The 23,451-nt window shown below is 44.8% G+C and overlaps 1 protein-coding gene across 9 annotated transcripts in view; it reads right to left on the bottom strand.

Annotated features, from left to right (window-relative positions):
- EYA3 (EYA transcriptional coactivator and phosphatase 3) overlaps positions 1–23,451 on the bottom strand; it is a 52,373-nt gene that overhangs the window by 22,781 nt on the left and 6,141 nt on the right. For 8 of the 9 annotated variants that reach the window (XM_050326174.1, XM_050326171.1, XM_050326175.1 and 5 more), the window contains exons 2-6: positions 12,942–13,036; positions 8,500–8,543; positions 6,052–6,131; positions 3,509–3,575; positions 2,654–2,796 (exon numbers count right to left, since the gene is read on the bottom strand). In XM_050326174.1, the coding sequence (XP_050182131.1) occupies positions 2,654–2,796; positions 3,509–3,575; positions 6,052–6,131; positions 8,500–8,543; positions 12,942–12,974 (367 nt within the window). In that variant the 5' untranslated portion in view covers positions 12,975–13,036. Of the gene's footprint in view, positions 1–2,653; positions 2,797–3,508; positions 3,576–6,051; positions 6,132–8,499; positions 8,544–12,941; positions 13,037–23,451 lie in introns of those variants that run through there. The other variant, XM_050326177.1, reaches the window with a different exon arrangement.

Genomic DNA, 23,451 nt, shown 5'->3' with positions numbered 1-23,451 from the left:
ATCTCTTGCCAGGTCTTCAGAAGAATTTCCAGTATTACATTCAGAGTATAACAATGAAGCAGATAAGTATCCATGTATTCCAGAACCTTTGAATTTAAAAAAACTCCCTTCCCAAATAGAGTCACCACTACTGCCACTGACAAAACATCACGCACAGAACACACAAAAAAACCCCTACACACACACTCCCTCTCTCCAAAATTTAGAAGTCTAAAACACCTTTTTTAACAACTTCACTGGAGCACTCCACATATTTAGAAATATATGCCTTAAAAAAAAAAACAACACTTGACACAGTAAAGCACACAAGAACACACCAAACAGCCTCAGTGCACCATCCACAACAAACTATCAAAAAACACCAAATAAATGAAGCAAAGGAAACCACCAGCCACTGTTAAATACAGCAAAAACCAGAGCAACAAGGTACTGAAACCAAAGTGCAGGCACCCAGGGAAGAGGAGTATGTTCCAGCAACCATCAGTAATAACAGTATTAGTAATTTATCTTTAACAAAGTTGAGCCTGGACTTATTATCTTTCAAAATATATCATGATAAATCAATTGGTTTGTGATCTATAGAAAAGCTGTCAGTAGCTAATAAAAGCCAGAAGTGTAGCTGGTATTTTTCAAAGACATCTAATTCTTCAAGTAAAGAAAAATTCACCAAAACACATCAAAATACTAAGGTTTTAGCACTACAGATAAATCTGCAAGAGGCTCAGTTCATTTGGTTGTGTAGCACGAGCACAAGCCCCTGAGACAGACACTTGGAAGCACAGAATTGTTAAAGTTGGAAAATACCTTTAAGACCATCAAGTCCAACCATTAACCCAACACCACCACCATGTTCACCACCAAACCATGTCCTCGAGTGCCATATCCACACATTTTTGGAACATTTCCAGGAGTGGTGACTCCACCACTTCCATGGGCAGCTGGAGTGCTCCCCCAGTTCCCTGCATAGGGGGGTGATCCTCTCCCTCTCATCAGAGCCGGATGCTAAGGGACAAAACAGCCTTTACTACCTTCCATTTTTGAGAGCTGGCAACATTACATAATATTTACGTAAGAAACCAAGCAGAGTAACATTGCAAATAAAAAGAGAAGTTAAAATGTTCATTTTTAATAATCAGTTACATAATTTGATATGTGGGGGGAACTGTTGTGTGGATTTTTTTCCCCAGTGCCTGACACTTTAATATCCTGGCTGTTCATCCAGACGAGGGAATGAGAGGCTGGAGAGCAGCCTGAGGAAAGGAACCTGGGAGTCCTGCTTGACGACAAGTTGTCCCTGAGTCAGCAGTGCCCTGGTGGCCAGGAGGGCCAATCCTGTCCTGGGGTCATCAGGGATGGGATTGTCACGCTCTGCTCTGACCTGGGGCGGCCTCACCTCAACATTGGGGCAGTTTTGGGTACCTCAGTATAAGAAGGATCTAAAGCTATTGGAGAGTGTCCAAAGGAGAGTCATGAGGACAGGGAAGGGTCTGGAAGGGAAGCATTTGGAGAAGCAGCTGAGGGCACTTGGTGTGTGCAGCTGGAGCAGAGCAGACTGAGGGCAGAGCTCAGCGGGGGCTGCAGCTCCTCCCGAGGGGCAGCTCCGATCTCTGCTCTGGGGGAGCAGGGACAGCCCCCAGGGAATGGCTGGAGCTGTGTCAGGGCAGGCTCAGGGTGGATCTCAGGGAAAGGTTCTTCCCCCACAGGCTGGTTGGGCACTGAACAGGCTCCCCAGGGCAGTGGGCACAGCCCCAAGGCTGCCAGAGCTGCAGGAGGGTTTGGACAACGCTCTGAGGGACAGGGTGGGATTGTTGGGGTGTCTGTGCAGGGCCAGGGGTTGGACTGGATGATCCTTGTAGGTCCCTTCCAGCTCAGGATATTCTATGATTCAAATGTACAGAGTATAAGGAAAGACCAGGCAGCTCCTTTCACCAGCTAACCCACCCAGAAGTTACATATTTTCTGTCTGTGCTACTCATCCTCAGCTCCCTTTACATACAATCAAGAAAGTCAGCCATTATTTTCTAGAACAATTCAATACTCCAGAGGTGTGTTTCTCCCTCTATGCACAGGGTGGACAGTTCAAACCCCACCTTGGAGCTTTAGATGCATCAGAACTCTGACCCTTCAAGCATTTGCAAAGACTGGAATGGCTATCAGAGGGCTCAGTTATTAGAACAACTTAAGTAAATTATTTGCCTAGTAAACTTGGAGACATTTTAGCATGACATCTCATTTGGTGAAAGATGAAATAACAAAAATATCTTAATCTTGGCCAGCAAGAAGGGAAAGGAAAAACACCTTCAGCAGAGATGCTACAGTATGGGGTGTTGTGTCATTTCACTGACAAGGAAACTGCCCAAACACAGCTGTAGCACAACTGGAGAAAATTATGATCCCAAACTAAGAACCATCTGGCAAACTTCACAGGGAGTCATCCAAATCAACAGCCAGGAAAAAAATTTTGTAAGAAATCATATTTTACAAGATGAAGTCCTATCAAAAGATCAGTGCCCACCTACAATTTAAGTTACACTTTAAGTATTCTACAAACTCTTCTCTCCGACACCCTCGGTTAAGCCTAACATTGGCTCTTTAATGAGACATAACACAATAACTGCAGGCACCAAAAAGCCTTTAAAAAGTCACTTCTTACCGAAAGGAGGTAGTCCATAGGTCTGGGTGGTCTGGGGGTAGATGGTGTAGGGCTGGGACTGCTGTAGTGCTTGGTACTGAGGCTGACCAGGGTAAGGGCTCATTGTCTCCGACACCGGTACAGAAAGGATATGTGCATATGGCCTTAGTGAAAAGAGAGAACAAAGGGCAGAAAGAACTATTTACTTCATGCATCTTTCATCCTCCAAACCAGAAGACACATTAAAAATGGCTTCAGAAAGAAGAAACTATTCAGATTGACACGTGCTCTGTACCATAAGCTCCTTGTGCTTCCCAAGGCAGGCTCTTGAGTTAACAGGTGCTGCCAGCAGTGACACCAGAGAAGCTCCCTCCTCTGGGATGGCAGGGCGAGTTGGGAAGGACAAACTCCCCATTCCAACAGGCATGAGCAGTTAGTCCCACTTACCATGCCTCCCCTACAGCTACTGCAATTGAGTAGTACGTGTAAAACCAGTGGGACACACACAGAGACTACACAAAAGCAAGCAGGGGGTTAAGGCCTATCCTGCTCCAATGGGCAGAACTACAAAAATCCCTAAACATGGTGAATGAATCTTATATTTCCCTTATATTTATTTATGTTCAATTTGTTTATTTGTCAAATATTATGGGTATTAACCACCAAGACTATTGTGAAGGAGCTTATTTATCCTTGTGATCATAAAACAACAGTCACTAAAGCCAAAGAGTGACTTCTGCTGGCTTCAGTGTCCACAGCAATTAGCATCTGCTGCCAGCAGAATGAAAGTGGGATTTACAGCATTAGAGAAATGCATAAAGATTACTTCAGAAAGAAGTAAGAGTTACAGAATTCAGTAACAATTGCTTGACTTACTTTGCAGAATATATTTGTGAGGTATAATCATTTGATGACCTTGGGATATAATCAGTGCATGTCATAACTGAAAAAAAAATAGTTTGTATAATTACAGAGGTGCTTTCAAAACTCAACAAATAAAGACAAATGTCAGTACCCACAGTACATTTCAACCAAGACACAGGATTTACAAAGTGCTCTGAATATCTGTTTCAAAGCAAATTCTCCAAACACACTGTTAAACCTGAACAAAAATGTTCTTCTTGCCAGCTCACAGCAGGTAGGATAGTCAGTCACACTATTCCTCCCCGTGTAACAGTGCTCTTTCTCTTTATCAGTTGGTACCATCAGTTCTTGCAACTGTCATGATAAAACTTTGATTTCAGTCCTGCCCGAAACCCTCCGTATATGCCAAAGGGGCTTCATCTGCACCAAGCACAACACTTCTGTGTCCTGGAGCAGAGATCAAATGCTTGTTTTGCCAAGCTCTCTTCTTCTCTTACATACTCTACCCCAGTATGGCTCCAGCAATCTGTCTTTCCTGTAAAAAGGAGTGGCTCAAGCTCCACAAACTTAACCCCACACATGCAATAAGCACAGCTGCAGTGCACAAGGCCCAGAGATTCCCCTAAAGAAATCTGGCAGTTCCACTTAACCAGATGTTTCCATTTTTCTGCTTGAATAAATCCACTGAAACTGGAAAGACGGAGTGGCTCAGTCTGCAAATCCAAGGAGGAAATGTTTGAAATGTTCTCCCTCAGCACAGCCTATGGCTCTGGTACACCCTGTGTGAGACAGCCCTCAGTTACAGATTACAGGTCGGGGTGCAGAAAGGGGCTTGAGTTGCTATAGCTTAACCCAAGAGCCATAAAAAACCCCCTGGATTCACATCAGCTGACCTGAGTAAATACTCAGCTATCCATCAGAATAGGAAAGCAAGGATGGGCAGGACCCCAGCACAGAATTTGGCTCCATGCAGCCCCACATGCCACCATCACAGTGCATGACACTGCTGTGAGCTCCAACTTTTTTTGACTATGTATCTGCACAGTACATGGGTTTATCAGTTTGGATCTACAGGCACCATACCCAAACCCTTAGTAAACACAGCTGCACTGCTGTGGATCCAGTTGATTCCTCTCTGGAAGCAGACAAAGCACCCAGAGTTCCACTCCTGCCCAGGAGGGGATCCAGGCTACAAGAGACCCCTCTCCCTCTGGAGTGACTTGATTACAGGCTTCAAAAAGGCATGTGGTCATGGATAACAGCATACTCTGCCTTGGGACTTGATCCAGATGCCAGTGATGTGCTACAACAAGTTGGGCTTTCCATATCTGAACAGTCCCACATTATTATTCTTGTATCACCACGTGGTTTAACATTTTCTCAGTTACACCCACTGAGTAAGACAGTTGACACAGGCAACCCTAACCTTAAACGTGCATTCTGCCACCTCAATACTCTCTCAGTGTCACCTGAAGACAACCATCTGAGAAGTACAAACCATCAGCCACACGCTCTGAACCTTCTGAATGGTCCATGAATCACCTTCCTCTGCTCCTCAGCGTTTGCCTTTACTCATGGTGTGAAACCCACACAGCACAAGTGCAGAACAGGAAACACAAACTGGGAGCTTTCAGACCTAAAGGCTTTGACACTTGTCAGATGTTCCAGCATCTCTCCTGCAAAAATGTCTAGGTCTGTGGGGCTTTTTAAAGCATGTCAATATTCATCTGAATAGTAATGTAGTAATGATATTTCTAGAATTATTATTTTTAAAATAGCATATAAAGAATTAGGTAATGGTGTACAAAAGCAAAAAACCCCACAATTATACTGCATGCAATTTCTGGGATTTGTTAATGGCTTATCCAGTTAGGCAACATATTTTGCAGGCTAAAACTTCTGGTAACTCCTGCAACATCACAGCACATGGATTAAAATAGCAAAGATAAAATCTATTACAGTGGAAAGTTATACATTTCGTGTTTCCAGTCAGGATAAGCTGATTTACACTTCGAAATATGTATCAGTAGTCAAAGATCTTCCACACAAGAATCTGACTTTCCTAATAACCTCCAGCCCTCTTTTTCCAGAAGAAAGGATACATTCCCCTTCTCACTTACTATGTAGTCTTTGTACTTCCTGCCTGTTTCCTCTCTGGTTATTTCCTAGGGCCTTTCTGCAGACATTCAATACAGTTCAGAGTCTATTGCTACAAGACCCAAGCAGCTGTGTAGAGATAATGATTTATAAACCACCTTTTACAATAGGCATTATAATTGATCAACTCAACCCTCAAGAAAAATCATGCCTAAGGCAGATAGGACACGGCAGTACCCAGAAGCAAGCTGGGGGACAGTGACACAAAAGTATCTGTTAGAAACAGCTATTTGCTTACCATCAGGCATTAACACTTTGTAAACACTACAGCAAACATTCACTTTACAAGTGATAGTGAGAGCAGGCTAAGGATTACAAGCAGAACACAGAGCTTGAAGCAAGGGACCAGTGGAAGAAAAGAGGAAAGACAGTGGGAGCAGAACTCTGGAGATACTCACTCTCACTGGACATGGGAAGGTTTGAACCAAGGCTTGAAGATTCAGGTTTCTGATCGCTGATTTCTGTGTTGCTCACATGACTGCCAGGACAAACAAAGGCTCAGCATTAGCATTAGGAACTGTTAAATTAACATCCTCGGGCATCACAACCCCCAGATTCAGCCTTTCTGAGCAAGTCAAACTGACTCTTCATGGAATCCAGCCCTGTGCTCTTCGACATTTCACACAGGGATCCCGAGAGATCCACAGCTGGAATTAGACATTAAACCATACGGGGTTTGCACGGTCAGGTTTCGGTGGGGGGAACTGCAGGGGTGGCTTCTGTGAGAAATTGCCACAAGCTTCCCCCCTGTCCAATGAAGCCAAAGCTAGCTGGCTCCAGGACAGACCTGCTGCAGATGGAGCCCACCAGCGACAAGAGGGAGCACCTGTGGGATAAGGCGTGTATTCAAGAAGGGGAAAAAAACACAGCTGAAGAGAGGAGTGAGGATATCTGAAAGAAATGGCCCTGCAGAGCCCAAGATCCATGGGAAAGGAGGGGAAGAGGTGTTCCAGGTGCCAGAGCACAGCTCCACCTGCAGCCCACGGGAAGGAGCAGCCCAGGGGAGGATGGAGCTGCCAGGGCACTGCTGGTTGGTATCATACACCCCTGGGCTCCTCCAGCCCCCCAGCCTGCAGCAGCCAAGGAGCTGCTGCCAGGAGTGGTACGTGTGGCCCTGCTGTCACAGGCTCCTGTGCCCATGGGCACTGCCTGACTGTTGTGGTGGCCCTGAAGACCAGTGTTGAAGCACCCTTGAATTGGGAGTCACTTCTGTACTTACATATTTGCAGGTTACTGGATTGTTTTGGATTTGTCCTGAAATGTTTCAGTTCCATGTCAGTGTGTCTTTGTTCATGCATAAAGTAGGAAGTACAGGTAATTTCTGAATTAAACTGCTTTTTCCTCGATGATTGACTTCCTGGCCTTAGTTTTATTATTGGTAGTTCTGCAACACAGCTTTTCATGAGGTTTTGAGGCATCTGTGTGTTGTTCTGACATTCTCAGGCTGCAGTTCTCAAGGTTAAGGAGCCAAGGTAACTACTTATTGCTGCTGAGAGGGAACTTATGCTTACAGCTCAGGTGTGCACCAAGTAAAGGGCTTTCTGTCTCCCTCCATGACCTGAGTCTACTCAGCAACCCAGCAAAAATAACTGCACAGGTTTTGTGTTGGATGAGCAAATTAAACTCTCAGGGAGAGCTTAAGGGTGCCTGAGATGACCGGCACAGGGAGCACAGGGTCATATGAGAAATAAACCCAAATCTTAAAACACCTTCCTCCCACCACTCCCTGCTTCCTGGGCTCACTAAACTCCTGATTTTCTCTCCCTCCTCCACCCCTAGCAGTGCAGGGGCATGGCAGAAACACGTCCAGTAAATTCTTTTAAACTAATCCATTGGTCAAACTTAAAATAATGTATAGTTTCATCAAACTTGAGCCAGAATATTTAAACAGAATATTTATTCAAGTTAGAAATGCAATTTTACCCCTCCTTCCTCTTCTATTTTTCAATACTATACGAGGATGTTTACACTCAAATCTGGAGCTCCTGGCACCCATAGGGAAGCAGTGACAACCCATGTTTGCAGTGATACATGGAAGGAGAAGGGACAGCATCCACCCCAGTGTGTTCAGACCTGTCTGTGCTGCCTTTGGATCCTTTGTAGCCAACACAGGGGAAAAAACCCTTGTAGGATGTGATTCCTCTAACCTCAGACTAACCAGAAAGGAAGCCTGTGTGATGAGCTCAGATTTCTAACTTTTGGAATGTACCACGTCCACTCCTGCAGAAATGATGGTGTTTCCTCCTCGCTCCTATTGGGGTGGCAGAGACTCCCAAAAGAAATCTTTTTCTTCACTGTACTGACTGTACTCAGAGGAACAGAATAAATCCTAACATAGCTATTCTCATTATAAGTAATAATAATAACCCATTCCTAAATACAATAACCCGCAAAAAGCATGCACTGAGGCTAAAAAAAGTATCACACAACAGCTTTAAACAGGAGAGGCTACCAATTCAAGAGGGTTTAATTTCTCAGGGCAGTTATTCACATAGTTGTATCGAGAACCATAGCACAGATATTATTAAAATACACTGAGTGTCACCAAAATAAATGCATGCCATATGAAGTGCCTGTCAGTCTCATCACATTCTGTGAAAAACAGGCCTGATGATGCATTAAGACTCTTTATAGCCACTATTATAAATGCTTAATACCAAAGGGCCAGTTAATTATTGTTTTATTTGGAACTCAATCTCAAAATTATATTAAACACAAAAGTGACTATACTTGCCCGAGCTCTGTGAAAAATAAAACAACAGGCAAGGTTCTAAAATGAAAGCTTTATAATGATGAAAGGGCACTAAGAACTCCTCCACAATAAAATCAAATTCAAAATCCCATACCTCAGGCTCTGTTCCCTGGATTCCTGCATCTTGGCTTTTTTCACCTGCAAAGAATAAAAATGTTTAGAGCCAGGACCAAGGGGAGCAGTCCTTGAGGGAACCTCCATCACCACAGCGCTGCACTGGAACTCCTCTGCAGGAGGATCTACAGCACAAGGCACTGTGCCTTGTTCCCCCATGACAGGGGACCTTCCCCCACACCAAACCATGCCCTTGGTGTTGTACAGAGAGCAGTATTTTAAATTGTTCTATGGCAGGAGGTTGGAACAAGATGATGTTTAAGGTCCCTTCCAACCCAAATCGCTCTATGATTCTGTGATATGAGTTTTCCTTTAAGTCAATTGTTAAAAGTCACTTAAAAAATCAATAAATATCTGGACAAATTTTCATCCTCTCTTTAAATGGTCTTGGAACATGTGATAGTCAGTGTGAGTGTTCAAAGAGCAATTCTGGATTTCATTTTCTCATGTTCCTGCCTCAGCTGGCCAGCCTTGGCTTGTCCCCACTTCAGCAGGTTTTTAAAAGAAATTCTTGCTAATGTCTTTATGCTGTGCAATCACATTTACAAAACCTTGACCCTTCAGTGAGATGCAAACTCAATGTCTACCCATCACCAATCGATACAATTTATGCTTCAAAGTGAAGTGAGAGGGAACAGTTTTAAACAGTCTTTCTTAGCCTTTCAAAGCGTGTTCTGTTTCCTGCCACGTCTCTTAAACACATTTAATGCAGGAACAGCGTGATTTGGGTGGATGTCTGGGGCACAAGGAGGGAGTGCTGTCATGGTTGCTTCACTGTCAGCTGGGCCCTGCATGATCCTACTCCAACTCTGATTCCTTCCTGGCCACCTGCACATCCTTCTCCTGCATGAACCTTAAAAAAGGCTGTGGAAACCTCTTCAAATGCCTTCTTTCAACACACACTCCCCTCTGAAAACCTTTGGGAAAATGCTGAAGGATTTTTGTTCCCTTTCAAGCGACAAGATCACAGTTTGAAGACTCTTCATAGAATCACAGGATGGTTTAGGTTGGAAGGGACCTTCAAGACCATCCAGCCATGGGCAGGGACACCTTCCACCAGCCCAGGTTGCTCCAAGCCCTGTCCAGCCTGGCCTTGGACATTTCCAGGGATGGGGCAGCCACAGCTTCTCTGGGCAACCTCTGCCCCTGGCCCTGTCCCTACATGCCCTTGCAAACAATTCCTTACCAAGTATCTTGCAGGCCCCCTTCAAGTCCTGAAAGGATGCAAGAGTGAATTCACTCTTTTTAAAAATAAGAGGGAAAAGAAAGATAAAAATAAAAACAAATAAAAAAAATTAAAACAAGAAAATTATGGGGTCTACCTCAGGGATTCCTGTTTCAGCTTTAGCAACTGTAGATGTTCTCTCTAAGCTGTTCTGCTGCTTGCTGTTTGCTCCTATGTTCATCTTTCTATTTTCTACCAGTTTGCAGCTTACGCTGATTTTTGAAAAAAAAGGAAAAAAAAAGGAAAAAAAAAGGAAAAAAAAAGGAAAAAAAAAGGAAAAAAAAAGGAAAAAAAAAGGAAAAAAAAAGGAAAAAAAAAGGAAAAAAAAAGGAAAAAAAAGGGAAAAAAAAGGGAGAAAAAAAAAGGGAAAAAAAGGGAAAAAAGGGAAAAAAAGGAAAAAAAGGAGAAAAAAGGAAAAAAAGGAAAAAAAAAGGAAAAAAAAAGGAAAAAAAAAAGGGGAAAAAAAGGGAAAAAAAAGGGAAAAAAAAGGGAAAAAAAGGGAAAAAAAAGGAGAAAAAAAAAGGAAAAAAAAAAGAAAAAAAAAGGAAAAAAAAAGGAAAAAAAAAAGGAAAAAAAAAGCCAAGTGACACATTCTAGCCGATCCCAGCTCCCAAAACACAAATTTCTGTCTCTGAAAATCCAACTAATTCTTTGTGCTGGCAAGCTCTGTTCCTGCCTCAGATCTCCCAGCACTGCAGTTCAGCTGTATTTACTGAGCCACAATCACAGTTCTCCTCCTGCCATCAGGAGAGCAGGTGCTGTACAGCTGAATCCAACTCAGACTGGCACGGCAGAAAACCAGCAGGACACTCCTCACTCCCAGCTCAGCACTGAGCGCTGCCCGAGCGGGGCCCAGCCGGGCGTGAGCAGGGGCTGCACACACTCAGGGACAAGCAACGTCACTGCAGCCTCTTGCCAATCTGAATTAAGAAATGTTGGGTCTTTCTGGAGACCTTTCCTGGTGCTCTCCCCACCAAGGAGCCTGGCTTGCCCTTGCTGTCTGATGAGAGTGAGTGGTCGTTCCAAACACACAGCAACGCGCCGAGTCTGCAGTGAGGGTCACACAAGTTCAATGCCCCTCATGAAAAACATTTTGGTCATTTTCTAGCATTAAGAATTAAATAAGTATTATAAAAATCAATTACACCCACCCACAATGCATTCAGTAAGCGAGAGATTACAGGATCACCTCTAAAAACTAATCCAGATTAAGAATTTATTATAAATTAACAGCTTTTTGGCCATGAGAAGGTCAGGGGGTCACTTCCAATTGTTTTCTCCCAAACTTCCCTTTGTTCTCTTATTTCCCACGTCTCATTCTGTTTTCCAGCCTTGTGGCATGCACAAAAACTATTTCCATTCTAATTCAGACTTGAAGAGGGAAGAAACACTCAAAAACCAGGCTCTGTGACGTGCCAAGCAGCACCACAGGGCTGAGTGGTCAGTCTAATAGAGAGTTAGAAAAAACACACTTTGGGAACAACTATTACCATCAGTCCCTACCAACACAAGAAATGACCTGATTTTTTTAAATAATTTTTTTAAAAAGTAAAATACATTGAACTCAAAGTCTGATGACTTCTCTACAGGCCCCTTTATGGCTTCAGTTATGCACAGTTTAATATAAACATTGTTTTCTGAAGTAAATTACTGATCTTATTCCTGCAATTAAGAAAAACAAAATCATTTGGGAAAGAAAACAAGTGTGCATGATGTCAGTGATGGGCTACTCAGCTGACAGGATTTTGCAAACCTCACTTCAGTTTTCTTTTTTTTACATCAGGAAAATTCACTTGTTTCAGGAATGGTCTCACTATAAAAAAAAAAACAAACAAAAAAAACCCCAACCACAACAAAAAACATCTTCCTTTCCTCCTGCAAGAATGTGCCACTATACCCAAAATACTGCCTCACTTACTGTCTGTGATCAGTGTAGTCCGATAATCTGCTGTAGAATGACTGACTGGCATTGGGTAAGAAATTAGGGAGAAAATCTTCAGCTGAAAATTACAGCACAATCTGCCTAGAGGATGCTTCCAAGTACTGACAATTAGCTGTACCCTATCTCTCATGCCCTGAAGAATAAAGGCAGCTTTCATCACACGAGGATGTAATTAAAGATACTTCCTTTTTTTAATACAGATAATTCATTTTTAAATCCTACAAAAAGCTGGAGTTCAAACTATATGATTGTGCTGCTCGTTATACATTTTGTGCATATTACTCAGGCCCATCGTCTGCAGGTTGTGGCAGGCAAGGGTCTGAACAATTGTAAACTTACATTTCCATTTCATTTGACTTTCATAAAGTCCTAAAGTTGTACAAATGACATTACCATGTATTTTTTAGCTAGTTTAACTGAACAACATTAAATTCTCACATTAAAAAAGCATCAAAACCTTTCCAATGAGAACACCCCCAAAGCGCCCTCAGTACATTATCCTGGTTTTGTGTGCAGTTGACAAGGTCTACAAAACTTCAATAAGCTTCACTCTCAAAGTAACTTGGCAATTTCTTACTGAGTTTCCATCGAGTTTAATTTGGAAACACAGCATTAATACAAACATTTCTACTTAATTCCTATGCTATTATGTTTTAGATACACTAATTCAATCCATCTCATACTGCACTGATAATTGCTTTACCCAACACTTCTGTGCTAATACCAGTTATTGATAATGCAAATAGCACTGCAAATACTACACAAATATGTAGCAATTTTAACCTTCAGACATGCTTCCCTACTCCGACACACTGTTAAATTAAGCTTTAAAATATGCTTTCTACCAGTGGAAACAATGGATCACAGGATCTTTTCAAGATCTCGAGCACAACAAGAATTAAAAACTACATACCCTGCAATAACCAGCATGTTGATTCTGTCCCCAAAACAGTGAATTTTATTTTCTCTACAACAGGCTTGAAATAGTCTGGTTTTCTGAGCATAACAAGTAATTATTTTGCATACAAACATTATAGAGTTCAAGCACACATAACTACTGCCTTATTACTATGGCCTGTACAGTTATAGTAAATAAATGTACAGCATATTTTACTAACAGCAAAATGCTCTTTCTCCTCTGAATAAATAGAATAAGCCTTCTTTTCCAATATTGATTAAAATAACTGTATGCTGAATTTGTGAGATCACCTATTTGTCTTGTATTTTCATTTTTAGCCTTTTTAAATATACTTACTGGTTGTTCGGGTAAGTCTTGTGGCTCTTCCATGGGTATTACTATTTCAATGCTTCAGTGATTCAAAGCGTGTGTTCCTCGGCAGTCTTCAAGGCCTGTCAAGAAAAGGTGTTCATAGCTTTATGTACTTTTTGGGGGCTTATCATGTAGGCTATCAGAACATTAATTGTTACATACTCCTCCCACAAAACCCGTGTTGCCATCTCCCTAATAAAAGACGAAATTCACTTAGGGAAAGATTTCATAAACAAGGGATTTAGCTTTAAGCTTCAAAGATACAGATTTTTTACGCACATGGTACATTTCTACATCATTTACTTGGGCCACGCTGACCGCAGAAGCTCACATACTAATCAGACACGTGCACCATGATTTTAAAGACACTGTAAATGATCAAGTCTGGTATACTAGGTCAGTAAACAGCATGATTCAATCTAACCTGTTTAAATGTAGAACATTTATATAAGAATCAAAAAAAAAAAAAAACCAGGACAACACTGTACACCTAAATGCATTTACACGTGGTGCTGTTCCTTGCCAAATTCACAAAGCCAGTTCGTTATTTCAATTGCACTTTTCAAAAAGAAAAGTTTGATGACATTTTATAAAATCATTTTTATTTTGGAAGCGTTTAGCAAAGAGATCTTACACACTACACCACAGAGCTGCTACCTCTCAGGAGTTTAAAATCATGAGAAGGACATTTTGCAGATTATTTTCACAACCTGATTAATTTTTGCAATTTGTTGGGCAAAAGATAAAGGCCCATGTCCTCCTGGCTTCCCCCTCTGCCCACCTAATGTGCACGAGCCATGTGACGTGTGTGTCTGTTCTTTCCCCTTCTCATTTTGATGCCACTTTATTAAAACCAACCCCAATCTCTTCAGAGCAGCCTCCCCTGAGCTGCCCCAACAGCAAGAGGTGTCTCCTGTGCCACCCCAGCAGCGCCCGCTCTGCCACACACACGTGGCGCGCTCCTGCACACACAGCACATCCTCAGGGGATAACAGAAATCAGAAGAAATGCTGCAAAACACTAGGTGGGTTGGAAGAAATTAAATCCAGTGCCTTTCTGTCATAGGCACAACCTATTCCTGCCTCCACAGCCCCAAAACTCTGGTTGTAAATCTCACTGGAAACGTGAAAGGCCGCTCCTTCCTCTAGGACTTTCTGCTTTCCCATCCTGTCAGGAGCATCCAGGCACCTTCCATTCATGGAACTGCCCCCACATAAAGTGACCAAACTAGTTTACAGAAACAACTTTCCAGCGTCCTGAAAACCACAGCTCTGTTCCCCCCACCGGCCCCTGCCAGACCTACTTAACCTGCCCACACGTGCAGCCCGCCCGTGGCAGAGCCCCACGTGCCAGCCACAGGGATGCTCTGCAGCCTGGAGCAATTTCATATGAACCATGAAAACACAGAGGGTTTCTCCCTTCTTTGAGGACAGGTCTTAATTGGCAGGGTGTATCATATATGCCAGGGTAAAATTTCATTGAGGGTTTGAGGATTTTGTAAGGTTGCGACCCCTAGTCAAAGCTACTTACTCTTATTGCCTGAACTGCAAGGCAACTGAATTCAAAATTAGTCTGTTCCATAATTCACGAAATGACTCAATTCACAACACACAAGAAAGTGCACAATACAAAGCACTACTGCTACCTTTTACAGTTTTTTCTTCATCTGTTTCAATCAGCCTCATTTTAAATCTAAATCTTATTTCCTTTTTACTGTTTTGGTAGGAATACAAGAGAATAAGAGGAAAATCAGGACTGAAGAGAAATTGCAGCACTCACAGATTATAAACAGAAGCACAGAATAAAATGGCCAAGAGCAAGAAGATTTAAAATTGATACCAAGAGGTCCCGACCTGTCCCTCACTTTTGTTATTTGATGCTGGTTTTTGTGTAATTTCTCAGAAAAATCCCAGATGAAACTCTTCGGTATGGAAAAATATTTCACATCCCACTGGTCCATACAGCAGCAACTTCCCATTCCATGCTTTACTTAAAAGCTGTGAGTAGTTCTTTAATTTTGACTCCAAGAAGGATTTAAATAATTACAAGACAAAAAGATTCCCGGAGTCCCACTGGAATATGTTACACTTGTGAATCAAACTCTCTTCTCAAACAAGTTGGAAGCACCTGGAAGCAGATGACTGAACCAAAGCAGACGAACAGTAAGCTCCTGCCTCGATGACAAGTGAGAACTTGGCCTCTGGTGGCTTCACACCTTCTCCAGGGACACCCTGCACTGAAGGTGTGTCTGAGGCTGCACGGACACAGCACAAGCAGCAGCTGTGTCTCAGTGACAGGCGGGCACTGAGCCCCACGCCTGAGAGTGTGGGGTGAGGGCAGCCCCTCCACAGCACGGCACTCCTGCTGCTGAAGGGCGAGCTCCTGCCCATCCCCACCTCCAGCAGCCCAGTCCTGCCTGCCTCACACTCCCTCCTTCACGGCCACCAAAGGCTTGTGTGGCTCCACAGCGCTCTGGATCTGGAACCTGACCCTCTGCGAAGGGAAAAGGAAGAAAAAGGAAAGAAAGGGAAACCAGAGGGACCCAAGCTCAACCTTTTTGCGAAGTTGGTGTCAGAGCAATCACTCTGGCCTTGCACAGTCCTGTGCCAGGGGAGCCAGCAGGATGGGCTCAGGCAGAGCACATGAACAGAGCAGCAAGAGGTGTCTCCTGTGCCACCCCAGCAGCGCCCGCTCTGCCACACACACGTGGCGCGCTCCTGCACACACAGCACATCCTCAGGGGATAACAGAAATCAGAAGAAATGCTGCAAAACACTAGGTGGGTTGGAAGAAATTAAATCCAGTGCCTTTCTGTCATAGGCACAACCTATTCCTGCCTCCACAGCCCCAAAACTCTGGTTGTAAATCTCACTGGAAACGTGAAAGGCCGCTCCTTCCTCTAGGACTTTCTGCTTTCCCATCCTGTCAGGAGCATCCAGGCACCTTCCATTCATGGAACTGCCCCCACATAAAGTGACCAAACTAGTTTACAGAAACAACTTTCCAGCGTCCTGAAAACCACAGCTCTGTTCCCCTCACCGGCCCCTGCCAGACCTACTTAACCTGCCCACACGTGCAGCCCGCCCGTGGCAGAGCCCCACGTGCCAGCCACAGGGATGCTCTGCAGCCTGGAGCAATTTCATATGAACCATGAAAACACAGAGGGTTTCTCCCTTCTTTGAGGACAGGTCTTAAGGGGCAGGGTAAAATTTCATTGAGGGTTTGAGGATTTTGTAAGGCTGCAACCTCTAATTAAAGCTACTTACTCTTACTGCCCGAACTTTTCAGCCATGGCCATAGTAAATTTTACCATCTACTTGATGTTTCACTTTGATGAAGCAGAGACATCAGTCTCGGTGATACATGTACAGCTACGCGGCCTTTCCATCTGCATCGCCCACCCAGTCAGGAGGTTCTCCTGCAGAGCAGCCACAGGGCTTCTTGTGCCAGGCATAAGCATGGAAAGTCCTTGGACCACAGGCAGGAACCTCTGCCTGCCATCATGTCTTTGCACGGAGTCCATGTGTGCCTCTGTCCTCCTGCACAGAGAGGACGAGTGAAGCTGAGACAGCTCCAGCTCGAGGCCACGGGGAGGAGGATCTGGGAGCAGCTGCTCCTGCCTCACTCATGCCCTGAACAGCCCCCTCCAACACAGCTAATCCCCTGCTGCCCATCAGCCAGCCCCAGCCCTTGGGCAGCAATATGCCCCAGGTGCCTCCTCATCCAGCAGCAGAGGGTCTGCATTGCCCAGGGCTTGGGTTTCCCAAAAAACAAACGCAGCACCTTGCACTGCTCAGCCTGAGTTACCACAGAGGAACCCACTGAGACATCAGCTCACCAGCAACAAAGGTAATTTTTTAAAATTTAAAATAAACAACACCTTTTTTTGGGGGAAATCATGTCAAATCTTGAAATTAGATTTTTAACTTGTATAAAACTCAAGGTAACTGCACTTCAGGTAATCTTATCACACAGTTTATCATGGAACATTTTTAAACCCTAAGTGACCAAAACAGCAGAGGTATCAAAGCAGATCTTTGATATGTTCAGTTCTGCAGAGTCCAAACTGCTGCAGTCACATCCATGGGGTGCCAGTGATGGCCACGGCTGCTCCCTGTCCCACCAAGGTCCAGATCCCCAAGGGGACTGTGCCTGCTGAGCTCCAAGGAGAAGGAAACAGTGATGAGCAACTCTGGGGGCAGCTGGGGTTTGTCATGTTTCTCATCTACATGCCTATTCTTATTTCTGTGTGAAGGAGGTCTCAAAAGCAGACTCAGGTGGTGAGAACGCTTCTGCGGGTCACTGGACTTGTGAATGAGAAAATGAGTACAAAATGGAACAAAGTGCACAAGAAGCCACCAAATGAGCTGTAGCAATGAAAGAAACATTCAGAAAAATGAATCCAGTGTTCTGCTTCTGGAAACCAGCAAAGTACCACGCTTTTTCCCCTTATGGTCTGATTTTTGTTCATTACCTGATGAAAACTATTCTGTAATATGTGAATTAAACACTATTTTTTTATTTCATCTAGAATTGTTTTGAATAACCATCCTGTTTAATTCCAACTTGCACAGAACACCACCAATGCAAAACACCAAGGATCGGTGTTTTGCGTGTCATATTTTGCTTGCCCAATTTATGGAGCCACACTATCTAAACTTCAAACCAGAAGGCATCAGAGCAGAGGAAGGGGCTGTAGAACTGCTCCCAGCAGCTGCCTGCCTTCTGCTACGCACATCTCGATGCTCAGTTTACCTGGCAAGTGATGTACAGTTTCTTGTACTAAATCCTGTTTTAAAAATCCTAAAATACAAAGTCCAGCTTGATCAGATCCTCTTAAACTAGATACTCTGGATAGAATTTCCGAAAGCTGCCCACTATGAGCACCAGGTAAGACTGCTATTTACTTTTATTTTGTGCTTTTCAAGCCCATCTGCATTGGTTTTGATTATAAAATTTCGGCTGACAAACAATTCTCCCAGGCTGCAAATAATTAAACTCCGGATACTGTGATAAAACCAACAAGCAGTAATTAAACTGATTAAAAAAAAAGGCTGATTGACTATGGTCTTATATTACTTAGAAAGAGTCACTATTTCCTTAAGAACAAAGCTTTGGCTGGGGTAATGAAATCCTATCTATTAAACAGAAAGCTGAAATAAAACCATAGAATCATAGAACCATTTATGTTGGAAAAGACCTCCAAGAGCATAGGGTTCAACTGCCACCCAGCACTGCCAAGGCCACCACTAACCCATGTCCCCAAGTTCCACATCCACATGTCTTTTAAATCCCTCCAGGAAAGAGAACTCTGCCCTGAGCAGCCTGTGCCAGGGCCTGACAACCCTTTCCGTGAAGAAATTTTCCCTAATATCCAGTCTAAACCTCCCCTGGTACAGCTTGAGGCCATTCCCTCTTGTCCCATCCCTTGTTCCCTGGAAGTAGAGCCTGACCCCCCCTGGCTTCCCCCTCCTGTCAGGGAATTGCAGAGAGCAAGAAGGTCCCCCCCGATCCTCCTTTTCTCCAAGCTGAGCCCTCCCAGGTCCCTCAGCCACAGGGTGTCATCTGCCAACCTGCTTAGGGTGCACTCGATGGCCTTGCCCCGATGATCAATAAAGATATTAATCAGGACTGGCCCCAGTATTGAGCCCTGGGGAACTCCACCAGTGCCCAGTCCCAGATAAATGTATCTCCATTCCCTGTCCCTGGGCCCAGCCAGTTCTAAACCCAGCAAAGAGTGCACCTGCCCATGCCCTGAGCAGCCAGTTTCTCCAGGAGAATGCTGCGGGAAATGGTGTCAAAGACTTCACTAAGGTCGGATAGACAATCCACAGCCTTTCCCTATGTGAGCCACCTTGCAGGAGATCAGGTTGGTCAGGCACAACCCGCTTTTCCAAAACCTGTGCTGGCTGGGCCTGATCCCCTGCTTGTCCTGGTGCCATGTGATGGCACTGCTGATGATCTGTTCTACAACCTTCCACAGCACTGAGGCTAGGCTGTAGTTCCCCAGATCCTTCTTCTGACCTTTCTTGTAGATGGCATTAATATTTGCAAGCATCCAGTCAAGTGGGACCTTCCTGGTTAGCCAGGGAGGCTGGGAAATGATGGAAAGTGGCTCAGTGAATGCCCTCTGCCAGCTCCATCAGTGCCCTTGGCTGGATCCCCTCCGGCCCCAGAGATTTGTCTAAATGGTGTAGCATGTATTTATACAAACATTCTTATTATCTTTTACAGCAGTAGCCACAATGTTTTGCAGTTATTTCCACCCCTTAGTTATTCAAGGGCCAGCACCTTACAGTGAATAGCAATGGATATATATATGCATGAGGCAGCAGAATAGTTTAGGCTCCCCATATTTTCCAGGGGAGCATTTCATTAATGTCCCATACACACACAGGACCGGAACATGGAGACAAAGCAATCCAAGACACCTCCCAACTGGAGCAGGGCTTTTCCTCGCAGTATGTTTTCACTCTGTGCCACTCACCACGTGACAAACAGCATCTGTCAGAGAACAGCAAAACTTGGCACATTGCCATGCACTAGAGAGCTTCCAAGTGCTTTTCATTCTGAAGGTTTATGATTTAAGTTTTAATTTTCAGGCAAAATTCACCCTCAGTCATCTCCTGTGCTGGCAGCGGCTGTGCCCCTCCACATCAGGGTGTGAGCAGGCACATGGATGTATTCTATCCTTGCCCATATCTCAGCATTCCTATATCCAACTCTGACAGTATTTCACCTGCCAAGCTGCTGAAATATTTCCAATTTGTTATTCACAAGCAGACTGGTTTTCTGACTATACCAAGGCAGCATACTCAGCCTGGTGCCTGCTCCTATAGGATCTCTCCTGAGGATTTGGCAAAAACAATCATTCTCTAAAGTTTTGAAGAACCTTTCATTTTGCTTTGAAACAGCTTGATTAAAGATCCCAGGAAATGACAGCATCAGCCTGGTTCCTGGTTTGTGGAACAAAACAGCCCCTTAAGGAACCATCAGGAACTGAACAATTTTGTGTACTAGGTTTAATTTTTTCCTTGCTTCAGGCAAAACAAAGGTCATGGAAATTCTTCAGGAGTTGTAACATCACACTGATGGAAAGGAAATGAACAAGTAAATCAGTGTGTAAAATGTTCAATCTGGTGAGTCTGACTAGAAAATCAAAAAACACTAATGGTACTTTAAGGAAAAGGGACTCAGCAGACCGTGATAATGCAACCCTGGTAACCTGCAGAGAGGCAGGAGCGAGCAGGAGGGGCCCAGGGAGCTTTCCTGCTCCACCACAGAATGAAATAGCTCAGGTGAGTCACTTGCTCTCATGAGCAGGCCTGGCAGCAGCAGGACACACACCCTCCCTCCCATCGCATGCAGGAGTGAATTTATAACTGCCAGACTCAGGCTGCACAGCCCATGTGTGACTGTCACCCCACATTGCCAAGCGAATGGGGATAAGTGCCTTACTCCAGTGTTTGCAAATCAATTGAGGTACGAGGGAAAAGGAACTGGGATTTCTAACTTCACAGTGTGGTGTCCCCCACAAGTCCTACTTTCTAAGATTATCAACAACCAACTCCTCAAACAGTCTTGCTCTCCAAAATAATTCTTGAAAATTCTCTCTAAAATCCTTCTTGAAGGCACTGTGCCTCAAGCTTTCTTTTGTTAAATCCCCCCTTTCTACGCAGTTTTCTCCTGGTTTCCTTCTTCAGCAGCAGAGCTGAAAAAGGACTCGAGTTAATGACTGAAAGCTGTTCTGCACACAGGCCCGCTGGTTCCCTGCCCTGAGCAAAGCCAGCAGAGCTCATGGCAGGGACTGATACTCTGCTATTTGCTTCTCGCCACCTCCACACACACCCCCACATAGCACCCACATGGGTATCTGCAAAATACTGTGACAACCATGAGAATAAACCTTTGCTGTGAGTGCTACTGGATGGTCCCCTGCTCTCTCTCCATGCTCTTTCTTCCCTTCTTTATCAACTGGGAAGTTCCACAATCAAACACTGTAGAAGCTACAAGGAAGGCATTTTTTATATCCTGTTTCTGAAGGACAAGCCTCTAAATGCTGTCCTGTAGGACTGAAAAATCATGGTCTGATTGAAATTTCGTAACCTTAAAACGGGAAAAAAATTGTGAGAAATAAATAAGAAAGAAAGAAACACATGAGAAAATATCTGAAATTAAATGTGGAAATACAAATCTAGTTTTACCCTTAGCAATGCCTGTTCCATAGGCATTTCCCCATGATTTTTAGAGCCCTGAAGGGCTATCGGAGTTAGGGCTGTCTGCAGCTCATTTGGCTTGACACACGCAGCTTGTTTTCCCAGTTCTTGTGCAATGTTTTTTTAATTTAATTTTGAAACACAGTAGGAAAATTTTTAAGGGGGAAGAAGAACTGTTTTCACAAAAGGAAGATTTGGAAATAACTTCATCACCAAGAAAAACAACTGTCACCAAGCCTAGGATCCATCCTAGCATGATGAGAGTGCTGGCAGAAGAGCTTGCCAAGCCGCTCTCCATCATTTCCCAACAGCCCTGGCTCACTGGGGAGGTCCCAGATGATTGGAAGTTGGGGAATGTCACACTGACCTACAAAAAGGGCTGCAAGGAGGACCTGGGAAACTCCAGGCCTGACCGCCTGACCTCAGTGCCTGGCAAGGTTACAGAGCAGATCATCCTGAGTGCAATCACACAGCACCTACAGGATGGACAAGGGATCAGAGCCAGCCAGCACGGGGTTAGGAGGGGCAGGTCCTGTCTGACCAACCTGATCTCCTTTTATGCTCAGGGGACCTGCCTGGTGGATGAGGGGCAGGCTGGGGATGTGTCTGTCTGGACTCCAGCAGAGCCTTGGACACCTCTCCCACAGCCCACTCCTGGAAAAGCTGCAGCCCAGGGCTTGGACAGGGCACTCTGTGCTGGGTTAGGAACTGGCTGGAGGGCCCAGACAGTGGTGGGAACGGGGCTGAATCCAGTGGGGATCCAGTCACCAGTGGTGTCCCCAGGGATCAGTGCTGGGCCCAGTCCTGTTTAACATCTTTATGGATGATTTAGATGAGGGGATTGAGTCCATCATTAGCAAATTTGCAGATGACACCAAGCTGGGGGTGTGTTGATCTGCTGGAAGGCAGGAGGGCTCTGTAGAGGGACCTGGACAAGCTGGATCCATGGGCTGATTCCAAGGGGATGAGGTTCAACCAGGCCAAGTGCCGGGTCCTGCCCTTTGGCCACAACAAGCCCTGGCAGCCCCAGGGCTGGGACAGAGGGGCTGGAGAGCAGCCAGGCAGGAAGGGAGCTGGGAGTGTGGAGGGACAGGAGGCTGAACATGAGCCAGAGTGTGCCCAAGGGGCCAAGAGCTTCTGGCCTGGCTCAGGATCAGTGGCAGCAGGAGCAGGGCAGGGATTCTTGCCCTGCACTCAGCGCTGGGGAGGCCACACCTGGAGTGCTGTGTCCAGCTCTGGACCCCTCAGCTCAGGAAGGACATGGAGGGGCTGGGGCAGGGGCAGAGAAGAGCAAGGAGGCTGGGGAAGGGACTGGAGCACAAGTGCTGTGAGGAGAGGCTGAGGGAGCTGGGGTTGTTGAGCCTGGAGAGGAGGAGGCTCAGGGGAGACCTCAGCACTCTCTACAACTCCCTGACAGGAGGCTTTAGCCAGGTGGGGGTCGGTCTCTTCTCCCAGGCAGCTCTCAGTAAGACAAGAGGGCTGTGATGGTTTTAATCTAGACCTTCCTTGGTTACCAGTTTGCAACCAAGGAAGAGGCAGTGTTCCCAGTATTTCATATGATTTTTACATACGTTTGATTACGTATATCTGCTCAGTGTCCCTTCGTCTCCTTTTGTTCCTTTTCCCCTTTCCCTATCCCTTCGGGGGGGGTGTTTGGATTCCTTTTTGCTGTGTACATAGCATCTTAACTGTAATATACATCAAATATATATATTTTTTTTAACATAACTAGTTGGATTTTTGGGTTCTTCAATTTACATAGCTTTTTTCCTTTGCTCTGGGGGAAAAAGGAAGGGGGAAAGGGGGGGAGGCTGCTACTGGGGTTTGGGCATTTGGCAGGGAGCCAAGTTCAAACCATCACAAGGGCTCAGTCTCAAGCTCTGCCAGGGGAGGTTTAGGCTGGATATTAGAAAGAAGTTCTTTGCAGAGAGAGTGATAAGGCATTGGAATGGCCAGCCCAGAGAGGTGGTGGATTCACCGTCCCTGGAGGATTTTAAGATGAGGCTGGATGTGGCACTGAGTGCCATGGTCTGGTAATCACAGTGGGGTTGGATCAAGGGTTGGACTTGATGATCTCGGAGGTCTCTTCCAACCCAGTTAATTCTATGATTCTATGACTCTATGTCTTAGTCTGTTGTCACCAATACACATCCTAACGCCCACCAACACCACTGACGTTTTGTTTGGTTGCTGCTGAGGAATCACTGCAGTGACCCATCACTACCCTCATGTTCTCCTCCTGGAGTTGCAAGTGCCCACTGAGTTCAACCTCCTTTAGG

This window comes from Myiozetetes cayanensis, unplaced genomic scaffold (genome assembly GCF_022539395.1).
Source record: "Myiozetetes cayanensis isolate MyiCay16 unplaced genomic scaffold, myiCay2020 scf31, whole genome shotgun sequence".
Taxonomy (NCBI): domain Eukaryota; kingdom Metazoa; phylum Chordata; class Aves; order Passeriformes; family Tyrannidae; genus Myiozetetes; species Myiozetetes cayanensis.
Note: the sequence above shows the minus strand (reverse complement) of the source record. Positions and strands in the feature narration are given on the sequence as shown.